This window comes from Bufo gargarizans, chromosome 2, assembly GCF_014858855.1.
Source record: "Bufo gargarizans isolate SCDJY-AF-19 chromosome 2, ASM1485885v1, whole genome shotgun sequence".
NCBI lineage: Eukaryota > Metazoa > Chordata > Amphibia > Anura > Bufonidae > Bufo > Bufo gargarizans.
In genome coordinates this window covers 715,043,157-715,062,716 of record NC_058081.1, presented here as the reverse complement: position 1 = coordinate 715,062,716, position 19,560 = coordinate 715,043,157, and the positions used below count along the sequence as shown (strand labels likewise).

The 19,560-nt window shown below is 39.7% G+C and overlaps 1 protein-coding gene across 5 annotated transcripts in view; it reads left to right on the top strand.

The window, feature by feature from the left end:
* CD22 (CD22 molecule) overlaps positions 1–19,560 on the top strand; it is a 92,767-nt gene that overhangs the window by 50,039 nt on the left and 23,168 nt on the right. For 2 of the 5 annotated variants that reach the window (XM_044282608.1, XM_044282606.1), the window contains 7 exons: positions 8,432–8,511; positions 12,225–12,581; positions 13,881–14,177; positions 14,863–15,111; positions 15,525–15,785; positions 18,108–18,365; positions 18,493–18,762. In XM_044282608.1, the coding sequence (XP_044138543.1) occupies positions 8,445–8,511; positions 12,225–12,581; positions 13,881–14,177; positions 14,863–15,111; positions 15,525–15,785; positions 18,108–18,365; positions 18,493–18,762 (1,759 nt within the window). In that variant the 5' untranslated portion in view covers positions 8,432–8,444. Of the gene's footprint in view, positions 1–3,409; positions 3,555–8,431; positions 8,512–12,224; positions 12,582–13,880; positions 14,178–14,862; positions 15,112–15,524; positions 15,786–18,107; positions 18,366–18,492; positions 18,763–19,560 lie in introns of all 5 variants that reach the window. The other 3 variants (XM_044282609.1, XM_044282607.1, XM_044282610.1) reach the window with 3 other exon arrangements.

Genomic DNA, 19,560 nt, shown 5'->3' with positions numbered 1-19,560 from the left:
CCCCTTTGCCCACCTTGGCAGCAAAAAAGTGTGACACATCTGGTATCGCCGTACTCAGGAGAAGTTGGGGAATGTGTTTTGGGGTGCCATTTTACATATAACCATGCTGGGTGAGAGAAATATCTTGGCAAAAGACAACTTTTCCCATTTTTTTATACAAAGTTGGCATTTGACCAAGATATTTTTCTCACCCAGCATGGGTATATGTAAAATGACACCCCAAAACACATTCCCCAACTTCTCCTGAGTTCGGCAATACCAGATGTGTCACACTTTTTTGCTGCCAAGGTGGGCAAAGGGGCACATATTCCAAAGTGCACCTTTTGGATTTCACCGGTCATTTTTTACACATTTTGATTGCAAAGTTCTTCTCACACATTTGGGCCCCTAAATTGCCAGGGCAGTATAACTACCCCACAAGTGACCCCATTTTGGAAAGAAGACACCCCAAGGTATTCCGTGAGGGGCATGGCGAGTTCCTAGAATTTTTTATTTTTTGTCGCAAGTTAGTGGAATATGAGACTTTGTAAGAAAAAAAAAAAAAATAAAAATCATCATCATTTTCCGCTAACTTGTGACAAAAAATAAAAAGTTCTATGAACTCACTATGCCCATCAGCGAATACCTTAGGGTGTCTACTTTCCGAAATGGGGTCATTTGTGGGGTGTTTCTACTGTCTGGGCATTGTAGAACCTCAGGAATCATGATAGGTGCTCAGAAAGTCAGAGCTGTTTCAAAAAGCGGAAATTCACATTTTTGTACCATAGTTTGTAAATGCTATAACTTTTACCCAAACCATTTTTTTTTTGCCCAAACATTTTTTTTTTATCAAAGACATGTAGAACAATAAATTTGGCGAAAAATTTATATATGGATGTCGTTTTTTTTGCAAAATTTTACAGCTGAAAGTGAAAAATGTCATTTTTTTGCAAAAAAATCGTTACATTTTGATTAATAACAAAAAAAGTAAAAATGCCAGCAGCAATGAAATACCACCAAATGAAAGCTCTATTAGTGAGAAGAAAAGGAGGTAAAATTCATTTGTATGGTAAGTTGCATGACCGAGCGATAAACGGTGAAAGTAGTGTAGTGCCGAAGTGTAAAAAGTGCTCTGGTCATGAAGGGGGTTTCACCTAGCGGGGCTGAAGTGGTTAAAGAAGCTCTGGCAGACGCCTTGGAACCCCTTAGCCTGGACCTCTCCTCAATAAAGGAGGATGTACGCAACATAGGCCACAGGGTGGAAACCTTAGAAGAAACCCAGGCCGCAATCCTGCATCATCAGAACGAGGTGACCTCCAGCTTAACCCTAGCCCAGAACCATATTAACTCCTTATATACTGCAATAGAGGATCAGGAGAACAGGAGTAGGCGGAACAACCTCCGATTCAAAGGCATCCCTGAAACAATCCCAGCAGTAGATATTCCTGAAACAGTTATCCAGATCTGCCTTAATCTACTGGGTCTGGACTCTGTGCATGAGGTCCTAAATGAAAGGGCTCACAGGGCACTCCGCCCAAAGCCGCAAGCTAATGAACCCCCCAGGGATGTGATTTGCAAGTTTTTGAACTTCCCAGTTAAAGGGTTTCTACCACTTTGATTTCACATAATTAGCTTTCAGACACTAGCGATCCGCTAGTGTCTGCTCTGCCAAACCATCCTGCTATAATAGCTTTTGGGGCAGCCGTTTACCTAAAAAAAGAACTTATATTGATATGCTAATGACCCTCTAGGTGCTATGGGAGCGTCATTAGCACCTAGAGGATCGGTCTACCTTCACAAGATGCCGCCGCCCAGCGCCTCCCTCCAGCCCGCCCATCTCCTCCGGAATGCATCAAACGGACTACTTCACGCGCATGCGCCGTGCGCGGCTGTAATCGGCGCATGCGCAGTGAATGTCCGACCGCTTCCCTGCTCAGACATCTCCACTGCGCCTGCGCCGATGACGTCATAGTGCTCCATCGGCGCAGGCGCAGTGGAGATGTCTGAGCAGGGAAGCGGTCGGACATTCACTGCGCATGCGCCGAATACAGCCGCGCACGGCACATGCGCGTGAAGTCATCCGTTTGATGCATTCCGGAGGAGATGGGCGGGCTGCAGGGAGGCGCTGGGCGGCGGCACCTTGTGAAGGTAGACCGATCCTCTAGGTGCTAATGACGCCCCCATAGCACCTAGAGGGTCATTAGCATATCAATATAAGTTCTTTTTTTAGGTAAACGGCTGCCCCAAAAGCTATTATAGCAGGATGGTTTGGCAGAGCAGACACTAGCGGATCGCTAGTGTCTGAAAGCTAATTATGTGAAATCAAAGTGGTAGAAACCCTTTAAAGAAGCCATACTGGCAAGTTCCAGAAACTCCAGCTCAGTAGAGTGGGAAGATAATGCCATCACCATCTTCCAAGACTTGGCTCAATCAACGCTTAGAAAACGCAAGGCTATGAAGCCACTCACAGACTGGCTACGTCACCACAAGATTATCTATAGATGGACATTTCCATTTGGAATTTCTTTCCTCCATGAAGGCCGTCGCATCCACATTTCCTCCTTCAGTGACCTGGATAAAGCATACGATCTTGCTTTCTCCATTGTCCATAGAAAACTGGGACATGGTCCAGAATCTGACTACCTTACCGGACCTGCCTACAGTGACACCCTGGGAGCCTCTCCGCACCCCAAAGCTCCAAAGGCTCAGAAAAGGGAACTTTTCTTCCACCCCTAAGCGTCTAGCTCTGGCAGATAAGTGACCAGTCTCCAGCTTTCCTCCTTATGAATAGAGAGCTACAGGACTTATACTACGGGACTTTCTATTACTACTTTATTTATACGGTATTCTCCACATGATTCTGCTTTCTATACTGAGTGGTGATACAGGTACTCATATTCTCATTCCATCTAGTCACGCCCTATCTCCACTCAGTATTGGATGACGAGACAGTAGTGATCTTTTTCCCATCTGTTCTTGGGCTAGGATAGTATTATAACTAAAAAGTAATCTATGTGATATATATGTTAACTCCCGTATAATAATGTCCTGCCTCCCACAAGTCATAAAGAGTGGAGTCCCCACCCCTGTACCTTTATCTCCAACTACAACCTGCTAAGCTCCCTCTCCTTGATAGAACAAAAAAGGCTAAACCCCTCCCCCCCCTCCACTCTCTGTTAGTACAGCTTTAAAAAATGGGTGCTCCCCAGTTCAATGTAAACCCATAGGTCCCCCAACATTAGTAATCTCCAGTAACACTAACTCCATAGAGGGAGTTGCTGCTCCTAGGTACTTTTCCTATTCCCCCCCTTATGTCGCTTAGCCAGGGAGACACAGTTGTCAAGTTCTCCCCTGAATGGCGAATAACCAGTCATTTTTTGTTCCTATTTCATGTTACATTTTATGTTTTTCACTTTTACTGTTTTGACAGGTACTCAAGAACACTTTTATTAATCTCTCATATGTGTGAATTGAGGGAAGTGCAGAGACAGAAAACACTGAATTGTGGCTGTCTGAGACGGTGGCTATTGGAGTGCTCTTCTCGAGGTGGCACCCTCTTTCTCCTCCTAATGCTGGTTGGTCATTACCCTTTTATTAAGCTATTTACAGCCCTATGTACACCCTTTGACATGCCCGAATATGTCTGACTTCAGACTAGTATCATACAATGTCAAGGGGTTGAGATCCCCCTCCAAAAGATGTCAGATCTTCTCTCTGCTAAATAAAGAGAAATGTTCAGTAGTCTTCCTTCAGGAAATACATTTCAAACATGATAAATACCCCAACCTCTCTTGCTCTAAATTTCCCAGCTGGTACCACTGTGGGGCTGGGGGTGCCGCCTCGAGAGGAGTTAGCAAAGGCTTCCATAGAGGCCTTCCCTTTCAATATAAATCCCACATTTAAGATCCAGACGGTAGATCTCTCATCCTCAAAGGCCAGGTGAGACAATCACTGTTCACATTTGTGAACCTATATGCTCCTAATACAGACCAGATTAACTGGCTCATCGCTTTACTCGCTCTAGTAGAAACCCAAAGAGAAGGTTTTCTGTTCATAGCCGGAGATTTTAACTTAGCCTTCAACCCACTTATTGACACGTCCTCAAAAAAATCCCCCGTATCAATGAGAGCTCTTAAATTATTACATACAAAACTCTACAATTTGGGTATTATAGATATATGGCGTTGCCTTAATCCTGAGACAATAGATTACTCCTTCTACTCCCCAGCGAATAACTCATATAGCAGGATAGACTACATTCTAATCCAAAAAGACAAGCTACAATTCTGTTTATCCTCTCGGATAGGCGACATTACCTTGTCTGACCACTCCCCTATATATTGTGATATACACCCAGATGTCAAGTCAGATAGAGACATAGGTTGGAGGTTCAATGAGTCTCTGCTGGGCAATGCCAAACATAAGTCACAAATATCCTCCTTCCTGGAGGAGTATTTCTTAACCAACAATACTCCTGAGATATCCCCCCAGGTCATTTGGGACGCCCATAAGGCATACATTAGAGGCAGATTAATCAGTCTCTGCTCCTTTCTTAAGAAAGAGTCTGAGAGAAAACTTACTGCATTATTATCAAAAATATATATGGCAGAAAAAGCTCATAAGCAATCTTTACTCGCCCACCAACTATCGTAACTCTCTTCTCTCAGAACTCAACTAAAAAACTTTCTGAATGAGCGCTCAGCCAAGTTCTTCTTGTCTGCCCAGCAAAAAATCTTCGCTCATGGCAATAAAGCCTCGAAGTACATGATGCAAAGAATAAAGCAGAGAAGAAACTCGTGATATGTTCAGTGCATCAAATCCCCTCATGGCACCCAACTATTTAAAGCAGAAGAGATTGCTGAACAATTTAGGCTATTCTATGAGTCTCTTTTCAATCTTCCATCCCCTGATCTTCCAAACCCTTCCCTGGGAAGGGAGGCCAACATTGAATCCTTCCTAGACACTCTTAATCTCCCGTCCCTAACTTCATTACAACAGAAATCTCTGACTAAGCCAATTACTATCTTAGAACTAGCAACAGCCATTAAGTCAACCCCTAAAGGAAAATGCCCCGGCCCTGATGGTCTCCCCATATCTTACTACTCGACCTTCAGAGATATATTACTGCCCTTTATGATCCCTATTTGTAACTGCACAATGGCCAACCACCCACTCTCCTCTGATATGACAATTATACCCAAAGAGGGCAAAGACCCCACGTCCTGTTCCAACTACCGTCCTATATCTTTACTCAATGTTGACCTCAAACTTTTAGCCAAAATACTAGCCACAAGATTACAAAACTTACTACCCGACTTGATCCACCCCGATCAGGTGGGATTTGTTAAGGGACGTTAAGGGAAGGATAATACCACCAAGATATTAAATGCTCTATATTATGCCTCTCATAAAGCCACCCCCCTGGTCATGATTGGCACGGACGCCGAAAAAGCATTTGACAGAGTGGATTGGACATACATTAGGTTGATCCTCTCAGAATTTCAGTTACCAGAACCGTACATCAATGCTGTGTTCTCTATGTATACCCACTCTTCGGCGTCCGTGTCAGTCAATGGGCTCCTGTACTCCCATTTTCCAATTAGAAACGGAATGCGACAGGGCTGCCCACTCTCACCTCTTATATTTGTCTTGGTGATGGAATCGCTTTTACAAGCACTTAGACAGGATAAGGAGATCAGAGGTTTGACTGTTGGGGGCCATGAATTTAAACTGGTGGCATTTGCAAATAACTTATTGATCCTTACCAAAAACCCACATGAATCCATGCCCAAAATATTATGAAAACTTAACCTCTTTGGTTCTCTGTCCAATTTTAAAGTTAACCCCTCCAAATCCCAAATCATGCATGTTGGACTCTCTCTCCCAATAGTCTCTCATCCCTCCAGACAAATTATTCATTTAATTGGCAAACCCAACAACTAACATACCTAGGGGTAAAGATCTCCCCCCACCTGCCAGATCTATTCCAACTGAACTATAAACCCCTTCTATTATCCATGCAGGCCCAGCTGGACTCATTGGACTTCCCATACCTTTCCTGGTTTGGGAGAAAGAACATTCTTATGTCTTTGGTTATACCGAGATTCACCTATTTGATGCAAGTGCTCCCTATTGAGATCCCTAAATCCTACTTTGCTTCCCTAAATAAACACATACGTAAGTTCATTTGGCAAGGTAAAAATCCCTGTATCTCCTTTGACACACTAACCAAGCCTAGAGCTAAAGGGGGAATTGGACTTCCTGACCCAGAGACGTACATGAAGGCTATCCAGCTTTCAAGAGCTGTAGATTGGATTAGAAGCCCAACTCATAAATCCTGGCTCATACTGGAAAATTCCTTATTGCCCTCCCCTATTCGGGCCTTTCTGCTGGCTGACAGATCACCTCCAGCACCAGGCTCAATACCTAATCCCCTCATCCGAAATACTTTAAAGGTCTGGAGGTGGCTCTCATCCAGCTCCAGGGCCTTAACACTACCCTCTCCTCTTATGCTTTTAAATGATGTTATTAACTTAGCACCTAAGGATCTGAGGGAAAGCTGCCCTATCTCCCTGAGGTCTTCGGAGGCTGCCATTTCACAAATTCTGGATCAGGATGGCTGCATACTCCCAGACTTTGAAATCTGCAAAATGCTTAAAACACAGATTCGCAACCCTATCCTCATGCACTTCCTTAGATCAGAATCACTCCTTCTCACAAGGAAAACTCCTCCTTCAAATGAATCTAGCTGGTTTGAAGAAACGATAGGTAACAAGAGATACCCCCTAAAATAATTTCCACAATATACAAGCAGCTGAAATCACCTCCTTCTATGCCCAAGCCTGCAGTAATTGGTCTTTGGGAAAAAGACCTTCAGCGGACCCTGACACCCCCCGAGATAGCTAAAGCACTGATCTCTCCTCATAAGATCTCCAGATGTATACGTATCCAAGAAAACAGTTACAAAGTCCTCACGAGATGGTACAGGACTCCAGATAAAACATGTATGTATAAACCAAATGCCTCTGATATCTGCTGAAGGTGTAACAAGGCTAAAGGCTCCTTAATGCATATCTGGTGGTCATGTGAACTAATCATACCCTGGTGGCACAACATAATTAAGCTGAGCAATCAGACTTGCCAGACCTCTTTCCCCTGCTCCCCTGAACTAACTTTGCTATCCTAGGGAATAGGGGGAGTGGGCCCCTATAAATCAGCACTCTTCTCTCTCTTATTAGCAACAGCCAGACTACTATTGGGTTAATAAAGTAGACCAGATATATAGACTAGAGGAAATCTCTCACTGGGAGTCATGCTCCAGACCCACCTTCCTCCAAATTTGGTCTCCTTGGAGATCCTATAGAAAATTCTTCTAGCTTTCATCCCCCGCTAGCTACAGACCTATAAACTAAACTTAGGGTTTTCCTGCGCTAGTTAATCTGTACCTCACAACACACTAATTGTGCCTCAGTACTTCTGTCATACTGTTGATTTAATTAAGTGTTAATGTTCACTCTTATTTGATACCTGTCCTTACGGGGCCATGCCGGCCGTGTTTTATAAAATCAAATACCATTTGTACTTGTGATTCTTACTTTTGGGAATTTCATATGTAATGTTATCACATTATGTCTTTGGCAATGACCAAATCTATTAAAAAGAAAAACAATAAAAATTGTTAATATAAAAATAAAAAAAAACTTCCTCGGCACAGCACCCGAGCATCCCGATGTGTTCGGCCAGAGCACCCGAGCACTTTGGTGCTCGATCATCACTATTGACCGTTTTTGTCGGAGCTTGCTTGGAGAAATCCAGACTTAATGTCACCAATGGGGTGAATAGGTGGCTTTATGTACAGAAAAGTCTACGCGTTTCGAGGGTAGGAAATCCCTCTTCATCAGGACAATCTGTTATGACAATACATTACAATGCTTGCTATAAAAACAGTAGTTTCATCGCACAAGCCAGGGGGGGAGGGCGGCTGGAGGCATGTTTCCTGTGAGTGACATTGCCTGATAGGGATTCTGAAGACATTGTCGAGTGTGTTGCTCGTACGTGGCTTGCAAGAGTAGTAAATGCCGGTATGCATGATCTCTTGGATATACACCTCTTTTTATTTTGTTGTTATATAATGTAAAATCAGAGAGATCACCGTTTAGAATTGATTTGCTTATCTCTATTTGAGAATGCTGTGGTTAGTGGTGATGATTCCAGAGAAGTGGGAATAAAATGGTCACTATGAATTTTTCTTTTTTGCATGAACAACAAAATATTAGTTGTGCGTAAAACAAAAATGTTTAACATCTTGGACCTGCAGAGCCAGAATTTTCCCAGTGACTGTGATGTACCTGTTGCATACCTTTATAAAGTGAATAGATATAAATTACAGACCTCTGTATAGAATATGTGAACAATTACATGTGTAAACATTTTTATTTACTTTACTGTTTAGGATAATTAACAACATGGGAGCGTGGAGAACATGGCCAATTGTGTTTTTGATTTTTCTTTTTAAAGATGCATTAAATAAGGGTATGTTAACAAATATATTATCTATACAGTAATGCCGCCTCTTATGTACAACAATATAACTTTTAGGGTATGGCCACAAGATCGGGTTTCTGCATACAGTTTTGGAAGCTTAAATCTGGAATGGACCATAATAGGAAAGGCAATATATAGGAAAGATAATAGTTCTCTTTTTTTAATTCATTCTTGAATTTGACTTCCAAAACTGCATGTAGACACCTGACTGTGTGGACCTACGCTTACAATCACTTTTCCATGTACAATAAAATAACTACAGCGTACTTCTCACTATGTATAGAGAATCTAACTAATATCACACTTAGTGCTCCGTATGTACAATAATATAACTACTATAATACTGATCCAATGTACAAGAATATAACTACTATAATACTGCTCCTATGTACAAGAATATAACTAATATAATACTGCCTCCTATGTACACAAATATAACTACTATAATACTGCTCCTATGTACACAAATATAACTACTATAATACTGCTCCTAAGTACAGAAATATAACTACTATAATACTGCTCCTATGTACAAGAATATAACTACTATAATACTGCTCCTATGTACAAGAATATAACTACAGCGTACTTCTCACTATGTATAGAGAATCTAACTAATATCACACTGAGTGCTCCGTATTTACAATAATATAACTACTATAATACTGCTCCTATGTACAAGGATATAACTACTATAATACTGCTCCTAAGTACAGGAATATAACTACTATTATACTGCTCTCATGTACAAGAATATAACTACTATAATACTGCCTCCTATGTACAAGAATATAACTACTATAATACTGCTCCTAAGTACAGGAATATAACTACTATAATACTGTTCCCACTGTACGAGAGTATAACTACTATAATACTGCCTCCTATGTACAAGAATATAACTATTATAATACTGCTCCTAAGTACAGGAATATAACTACTATAATACTGTTCCCACTGTACGAGAGTATAACTACTATAATACTGCTCCTATGTACAAGAATATAACTACTATAATACTGATCCTATGTACAGGAATATAACTACTATAATACTGCCTCCTATGTACACAAATATAACTACTATAATACTGCTCCTATGTACACAAATATAACTACTATAATACTGCTCCAACGTACAAGAATATAACGTCTATAATACTGCTCCTATGTACAAGAATATAACTACTATAATACTGCTCCTATGTACAAGAATATAACTACTATAATACTGCCTCCTATGTACAAGAATATAACTACTATAATACTGCCTCCTATTGTTCAAGAATATAACTACTATAATACTGCTCCTATGTACAGAAATATAACTACTATAATACTGCTCCAATGTACAAGAATATAACTACTATAATACTGCTCCTAAGTACAGGAATATAACTACTATAATACTGCTCTCATGTACAAGAATATAACTACTATAATACTGCTCCTATGTACAAGAACATAACTACTATAGTACTTCTCCTATGTACAAGAATATAACTAATATAATACTGCCTCCTATTGTTCAAGAATATAACTACTATAATACTGCTCCTATGTACACAAATATAACTACTATAATACTGCTCCAACGTACAAGAATATAACTTCTATAATACTGCTCCAATGTACAAGAATATAACTACTATAATAATGTTCCTATGTACAAGACTATAACTACTATAATACCGCCTCCTCTGTACACGAATATAATTTAATACTGCTCCTATGTACACGAATATAACTACTATAATACTAGCTCCTATGTACAAGAATACAGCTAATATAAAACTGCCTCCTATGTACAAGAATATAACTACTATAATACTGCTCCTATGTACACGAATATAACTACTATAATGCTGCCTCCTATGTACAAGAATATAACTACTATAATACTGCTCCTATGTACAAGAATATAACTACTATAATACTGCTCCTATGTACAAGAACATAACTACTATAATACTGCTCCTATGTACAGGAATATAACTACTATAATACTGCTCCTATGTACAAGACTATAACTACTATAATACTGTAGCTATGTACAAGAACATAACTACTATAATACTGCTCCTATGTACAAGAATATAACTACTATAATTCTGCTCCTATGTACAAGAATATAACTACTATAATACTGCTCCTATGTACAAGAATATAACTACTATAATACTGCCTCCTATGTACAAGAATATAACTAGTATAATACTGCTCCTATGTACAGGAATATAACTACTATAATACTGCTCCTATGTACAAGAATATAACTACTATAGTACTTCTCCTATGTACAAGAATATAACTAATATAATACTGCCTCCTATTGTACAAGAATATAACTACTATAATACTGCTCCTATGTACAAGAATATAACTACTGTAGTACTTCTCCTATGTACAAAAATATAACTACTATAATACTGCCTCCCATGTACAAGAATATAACTACTATAATACAGCCCCTATGTACAAGAATATACAGTAACTATTTTAATACTGTCTCCTATGTTCAAGAATACAACTACTATAATACTGCCTCCTATGTACAAGAATATAACTACTATAATACTGCCTCCTATGCACAAGAATATAACTACTATAATACTGCCTCCTATGTACAAGAATATAACTACTATAATACTGCTCCTATGTACCAGAATATAACTACTATAATACTGCCTCCTATGTACAAGAATATAACTACTATAATACTGCCTCCTATGTACAAGAATACAACTACCATAATACTGCCTCATATGTACAAGAATATAACTACTATAATACTGCCCCCTTTGTACAATATAACTACTATAATACTGCTCCTATGTACAAGAATATATCTACTATAATACTGCCTCCTATGTACAAGAATATAACTACTATAATACTGCCTCCTATGTACAAGAATATAACTACTATAATACTGCTCCTATGTACAAGAATATAACTACTATAATACTGCCTCCTATGTACAAGAATATAACTACTATAATACTGCTCCTATGTACAAGAATATAACTACTATAATACTGCTCCTATGTACAAGAATATAACTGCTATAATACTGCTCCTATGTACAAGAATATAACTACTATAATACTGCTCCTATGTACAAGAATATAACTACTATAATACTGCTCCTATGTACAAGAATATAACTACTATAATACTGCTCCTATGTACAAGAATATAACTACTATAATACTGCTCCTATGTACAAGAATATAACTACTATAATACTGCCTCCTATGTACAAGAATATAACTACTATAATACTGCTCCTATGTACAAGAATATAATTACTATAATACTGCTCCTGTGTGCAGGAATATAACTACTATAATACTGCCTCCTATGTACAAGAATATAACTACTATAATACTGCTCCTATGTACAAGAATATAACTACTATAATACTGCTCCTATGTACAAGAATATATCTACTATAATACTGCCTCCTATGTACAAGAATATAACTACTATAATACTGCCTCCTATGTACAAGAATCTAACTACTATAATACTGCTCCTATGTACAAGAATATAACTACTATAATACTGCCTCCAATGTACAAGAATATAACTACTATAATACTGCTCCTATTTGCAGTAATATATGTATTATACTACTGTCTACTGCTCAGTATGACCACTTAATTTAATTATTTTGTGCTGTTTTTTTTGCTTACTTAGACATTAATAGGTCTGTCCAGCTTGGAAGCGCTGTTACTGCCTGGGAGGGTTCCTGTGCTGTTTTGTCATGTAAAATTCTCACTTATCGCACCATTGCCAATTTCACGTGGTATTATAATCCAGAATATGACGACGCAGTAAAGACTTTTAAAGGAACAATTGTTTATCAAAGCACAAAGAATGCAGAGCTGAACAGTCCCTTTGCAGACAGAGTACAATATGTAGGAACGGATGAAAAGAACTGCACCATCCTAATAACAAACCTCACAAGACAGGACAGTGGATCATATCAGCTGAGACTGATGGGAAAAGATTGGAAATGGATGTCGAAATCTATGTTGAACCTCACAGTATCTGGTAAGTGACTTCTGCGCTTTTGCCTACAGACAAGTGTTTTTTTTACTGGATGTATGGTCACCATATGCAGATATAGCAGAGCTCAATCATTACTTTGTGCATGGTTTCTACAACAGGGCCTGGAAAATGGTGAGTAGTGTGGAGGACGGGAGGGATGGTAGCAAAAATGCTTGGAATAGTTATTCACGGTGGCAGTCATCATTCTGGTGCTCTCTGGCACACGGAGTTAAGGAAAGACGCACCCTTTCTTCCCTCATCCCTCGATCAGGTGCACGACCTGGACCTTTGGGGTCTACTACATTTTGGTGGCTGGGATACCCTTGATAGTGGATGGTTGGCAGGGTGTGGGTCAGGAGAGCGAGATGAATAAGGAGGGCCGGAGGATGAAGATGGTGTCAATGACCAGGCCTGTTTGGTTACAAAGGGACACATTTATTTAGACCGGCGTTTTAGACACCGGTCTTAATAAAGCACCATAGCTGATAGTAGATCCGCGGGAGTTAGGTAGAGGTGTCGGCCTGTCCATAACTTCAGTGCATCCAACGCCAGTTCCAAATGTCAGACAGCTTCCAAGCTGTCTTACATTTAGACCATTTTCTACGCCTAAAACAGGCGTAAAAAATTGTAAATGAGATGGGCCTCCCTTCCCCAGCCACGCCACACCAGAATAAAAAATGTGTGGCTTCTGGAAGGGTCAAAAATGAAAATGCAAGAATGGAAAATCGCCATTTACAGGGGTAAACGGTGCAGAAACTTGTCCCACCAAAAATCAAGCTATACAGCTATGTGAAAAGGAAAAATATAAAAATCATGGCTTTGGCAAAGCAGGGAGTGAAAAACAAAAGTGCAAAAATGGAAAATGGCTGCATTAGGAAAGGGTTCATTGAACGACATCTTTTGTTATTACCACTGGACACACAGGGCGTGTCGTCAATATGATCCAATATGTTATCTGTCACTCACCCCATAGGAAGTAGACCCTAGTAGTAACCAAGCTAGGGCTGTCTTTTGCTAAAGTCCATCATTGTGCCAGAGCCTGGAGCCATCTAAGGGATCTTGTGGCATTCTCATGGATACACGTGGTTGAAGGCTGAATCTTAAGTTTACCATAATAGATATCTAGCCTCAAGTATCGAGACTGGCTCAGAGAACATGTCCTTGAGAACTAAATTCTGATTGGCTTCAACCATCAACCATATCTATAAGCAGAAATGTCTCCAAAAAGTGTTTGTTTTTCTTTTTGTTGCTTATGCTTATATGCCCTCACAAACGTATTGCCTGCAACCTTCCTTTTTTTAGATGCTGGCCCGGGACTTAAGTTACATCAAGTTCCTGAAATGCAAGAAAACCAGAAGGTGGCATTAACTTGCTCCATAGATTATGATTGTCCTTTTTATAACATGACTCTGACTTGGCTTCAGAATGTAAATGGAAAAGAAGAGATGATCATTAAGAAGGACATAGGTGAGAAGAGAAGCACCACCACCAAGCTGACGTTTGTTCCATCATGGAAAGACAACAATAAAATGATCACTTGTCTTCTTCAAAGGATGAATGGGGCAAATGACAATAGGACCATCCAGCTCGATGTGAAATGTAAGTGCTCCCTCCGTGTACTTTCCTCTGTGTGTATATTATAAAGGGGTTGTCCCACATAACATATTCTACATTTTTCAAACCAGCATCTAGAACTGAATGCTTTTGTATTTGCATGTAATAAAAAAATTAGTTTAGCCACTGAGTTATTCACCGAAATCTATCTGTAGAGCGCCACCTGCTGTTGGCTCTTTTTCTAAATTCTCTAACCAGTTCACTGAGGTGGACACGTGTGCTCAGGTCCATCCTTTAGTCCATCCTTCAACTGCCACCAGTTGGAGCAATTAATTAGGAGATCTCTGGATCCATGTGAGGTGCAGGGCTGGTTCTAGCTTTGTTAGAAAGAGGTTGTCATGTGCTATATGATGTTTACTTTTTACATTAATCAAGGTATAACCCCTTTAAAGTTTTAAAACTTTGAAATCATGAATAAAAACTATTAAAGAACAAAAAAAAAATGTGGTGCTACCCGTGAGCACCAGTTCTTGTTAGCATTCCCCATTGGCACAGACTAGATTTAAAGTTATAGCTTTAATTTATTATAAAATTACCTATTTACATTTTTAGAATTAATTTTTGGAGTATCATAAGACTGTTACTTACAATATGGAGCAAACCTAACCTGCAACAATACATATGTAGCCAGAGACAATCCTAAGCACATTTTTGGCGTTCCATTTTCCAGATGCTCCTCAAAGTGTCCAAATTAAGGCAGAGAGTCCTATAAAAATCGTAGAAGGAAACACGAGAACACTGGAATGTTCGGTGGAAAGTAGCAATCCGCCAAATCCTACAATCACATGGTACAAAAATAACCAAAGATTGAATTCAAAAGCAAATAGAGAACAATTTGATGAATCAGGACGTTATTATTGTGAAGCTAAAAATGAAGTGAGTGCGAAAAAATCCAATACAGTGGAAATCTCTGTGCTGCGTAAGTAACTGCATCCAAACTTTTTTATTGAGTTATAAAAAAAAAAAAGAATTAAGAAAGAGGAAAGACTTGAGGGAGAAAGGAAGAAATGAATGAAGGAAGAAAGAGGGGAGCAATAGAAAGAAGGAACAGAAGAAAGAAAAGGAGGAGATAAAGGGCAGTTAGAAGGGGAGAAGGTAGAAATATATGAGAAAAAAGAAGGAAGGATAGAAAGAAAGAAAGAAAAGCGGGGAGAGAAGGAGGGAGAAAGGGAGTGAAGATTGGAGAAGTACTGTAACATCGGTCTCGATGTTATGACTCCTCATAAAGCTTCCCACTAACAATGGATTTTCTCACATATTCGGAGAAGTCCAAGTGTCCGGTTTACAGTTTCTCGAGCAGTAATTTACGCCGTGTTATATGAAATATTTCAGATGCTCCGAAACATATATTTATTCAGAAACCAAAAGAAAACATTAAAGAAGGATCGAAGGTCTCTCTGAATTGTTCTACGGTTGCTAACCCGCCGGTCTCCCGCTACATCTGGTACAAGAATGAACGGCTGTGTTTCAATGGCACCGACAGCCGCTATAACTTCCCCAGGATAAGAGAGAATGACTCTGGATCTTATGTGTGTGAAGCTTTTAATGATCAAGGTACGAGCAGATCTTCACCCACGAAGCTGGATGTAAAATGTGAGTATTCCCATGTGTCAGGGACGTTCCTTCACAGCACAGAGATCTCCAAGTCTTTCTAAGATTCTATTAAAGGGCTTATGTCCCCCCACTAAAGTCTTTTTTTTTGGGGGGGGGTACTTATAATCCCTATTCTGCGATATATCAATACATATTGCTATTACTCATTTTGGTTCAGTAGATAATGCAAAAAAACGACTTTTATCATATGCAAATTACTTGTCTACCAGCAAGTAGGGCGGTTACTTGCTGGTAGCAGCCGCATCCTCCTCTCATAAAGACGCCCCCTCCTCATGTTGATTGACAGGGCCAGGGAACGGGACCTGCTGGCCCTGTCTGCATTCAAAATCTGGCGCCTGCGCCGTACCTGTCTTCAGTCGGCGCAGGCGCATTGAGAAGAGGACGCTCGCTTGGCCGCTCCTTCCTTGGTGTAGATGTGACGTCATCGGCGCAGACGCATTGAGGATGGAGCGGCCGAGCGATCGTCCTCCCCTTAGTGTGCCTGCGCCGACTGAAGACAGGTACGGCGCAGGCGCCAGATTTTGAATGCAGACAGGGCCAGCAGAGAGCGAGCGCATTCGCTGGCCCTGTCAATCAACATGAGGAGGGGCGTCTTTATGAGAGGAGGATGCGGCTGCTACCAGCAAGTAACCGCCCCACTTGCTGGTAGAATGGTAATTTGCATATGATATTAGTCGGTTTTTTGCATTATCTACTGAACCAAAATGATTAATAACAATATGTATTGATATATCGCAGTATAGGGATTATAAGTACCCCCAAAAAATAAAAGACTTTAGTGGGGTGACAAAAGCCCTTTAACTTATTAACCCTCTGTTCACATGATCCTTGAGTTTATGGAGTTTTCAGACAATTTTTGAATGTCAGAAATAGTGGTGAGCGAATCAAAGTCCACAAAGTGGACTTCAATCCGAATTTCAGGCAAAATTGATTCGCTGCAAAGATAAATTTTTTTGTGCTTCGTGGTAACCAATCAATTATCCCTGAATGGCAGTAAAAAATAAAATAAATTATACCTACAGTACCTCATCCATTTGAGCACGAAGAGCCGGCCACTTCCATCTTGATTATAGATCTCGCGCAAAATCATGTGTGTGATGGCGTATGATGTCAGCACAGTGGCTGATGTGATGATGTCATCAGGGGCCGCGCAAGGTTTTGCGCAGGATCTTCAATCAAAATAGCGGCGGCCGGCTCTTCGCAATCAAATGGATGAGGTACTGTAAGTATGATTTTATTTATATTTTTTTAAATTATTTGTTATTTATTATTTCAATCAGCTATAAGGGGTACAATGGTGAGAGGCAGCGCAGTCTCCACTTCTTGGCATTGCACCCACTACTCACAAAGAAATTTGTCAATTTTTTTGTAAAATTTGGCGAAGCAGCCGAATCCAATTTTTAAATACTTCGTTCATGTCTACTCAGAAATATTCAATAGCTCATAGATTCAGAGCTGGTACCATGTTCAGCAGAATCCTTAAAGGGATTCTCCGGGCTTTTTAATTAATCTCAGGGTAGGTCATTAATATCAGATCACATGCTGACTCCCTTCTGTCTTCCTGCTCACTGCTGCTGTCCATAGACATAAAGCAGTGGACAGGTAGAGAGAAGGAAGATGGCAAGGGTGCGCTGTGCGCGCCGACTCCTCATACACCTGATTAGCGGGGGTGCGGGGTGTCAGACCACTGCTTATCTGATACTGGTGACCTATCCTGAGAACAGGTCATCAATAGCAAAAAGCCTGAAAAAAAACCTTAAGCTAAAAACATTGCTATATGAGATATGCAAATCGATTAGTTATAATAGAAATTTGACCCAAGTTTTTATTTTTTTATTTCTGATTTGGTATCATTATATCCTAAAGCCAAACACATTGCTGTGTGATACAGAAGAGCACAGTGATTTGCTAGAATGGATATTCGACCCAAATTTTTGAAAGAATTCTGATTTGGTATTTTTCGAAAGAGAGAACAAGAACTTTCGATTCAGGTAGAATTCACTCATCTCTACTATAGGAATATTTAGCAAATTAGAAGATTGGACACTGTCAATTGTAGAATTGCCAGGTAGACACAAAGACAAATCTATGACACAATAAATGTTATGGCAAAAGAGCTTTTTTTCTTTTCTTTTTTTTGCCTTTTTATTGTAGTACCTGACTATGTAGATACCATCAGAAACTGCTAAATCACAGCAGCAACTAGAGATTATTATTGTGGTCTAACTTAAAAAATATGGAAGTTTTATTCAGGCTTTTTTTATTAATTAATTGATAACTTTAAAATGTATTTTTTTGCAGATCCACCAAAGAATGTGACAGTCGTGATCAAACCAGATTCTAAACAATTCCGCGAAGGAACGTTGGTCACTTTTGAATGCGTTGTAAATAACAGCAATCCAGATGTAACAGACTTTGCATGGCGCAAAAATAAAATTCCTCTTTTCCCATTTTCTGGAAAGAAGGCCATAAGGGTTGAAGATGCTGGAATGTACACTTGTGAAGCTACCAACGAAATAGGGAAATCTCCTTCCGATGAGGTTTTTGTAGAGGTTCTTTGTAAGTATTTCATTATTATTTTATCAATTTAATAGAAATGTTTTAGATTATTATGAATTGAATGAAATGAAAATATTTTCCCAAAATAATTCCAATTTTAACAATTATATTTGCTCTTCCATATCAGATCCACCAAAAAGTTCATCATGTACGATTCCAAATGGGACTAACAAAAGAGAACACAAAGAAGCTATTCTGAAATGTCCATCCATGCAAAGTAACCCCAAAATTAGTAGCTATGAATGGTTCAAAAGCCGCAAACTGTACAAAACAACCAACTCAGATTCTCTGTACTTTCCAAATGTGCAATGGACAGATTCTGGATATTACTCATGTAAGGCGATAAACACTCTCGGAAGTAGCCCAGAAGCCGAATGTGCTTATCTTCGGGTAGAGTGTGAGTATAAGTGCATGATTAAACATACAGGAGACCGTGCCCAGTTTTTGCATTTTTGTACTAAAACTTTTGCAGAAACAAACGTTTCCTTTTTGAAAATGAGCAATGTAAATGTAACGTTGTAACATGGATTGCACGGCTGAAAAAGGACATGTCCTCAGCCTACAGAATTACTCTGCAATGTTGATCCAGAGGAAGGCAAAACCCTCATGAGGTAAATTTCTTCCTGGCTGCAGATCTGGTGCCAAGAAAAATAACGTCCTGAATAGGGATGAGTGAACCCGTGGTTCGGCCAAACTTCAGGTCAAGTTTGGGTTCGGGACTCGAACTTGACCTCCAACCACATTGAAGTCAATGGGGACCCAAACTTCACTTTATTATTTTCCGTTATAACATGGTTATATCGGAAAATAATAGAAATCTTAAGACAGGATGCAAAACAATATGGCCAACAACTCACCTTATCCACTGATTGCACTGCAGCAGCTTCTTCTATCTTCACTGAACAGGACCTGCCAAAGGACCTGCAATATGCGTGATGACGTCACACGTGGGAGAGCGCAGTGTCGTCATCACTCATATCGCAGGTCCTGTTCAGTGAAGATAGAAGAAGCTGCTGCAACGCCATCAAGTGGATGCGGGGAGGTTTTTTTAACCCCTAAATGGCCATATTATTTTGCATTCTGTCTTAAGAATGCTATTATTTTCTGATATAACATGTTATAATGCAAAAAATTAAAATCACCCAAACACCAAACCCGGACTTCAGTGAAAAGGTTCGTGACCGGGTACCTGAAC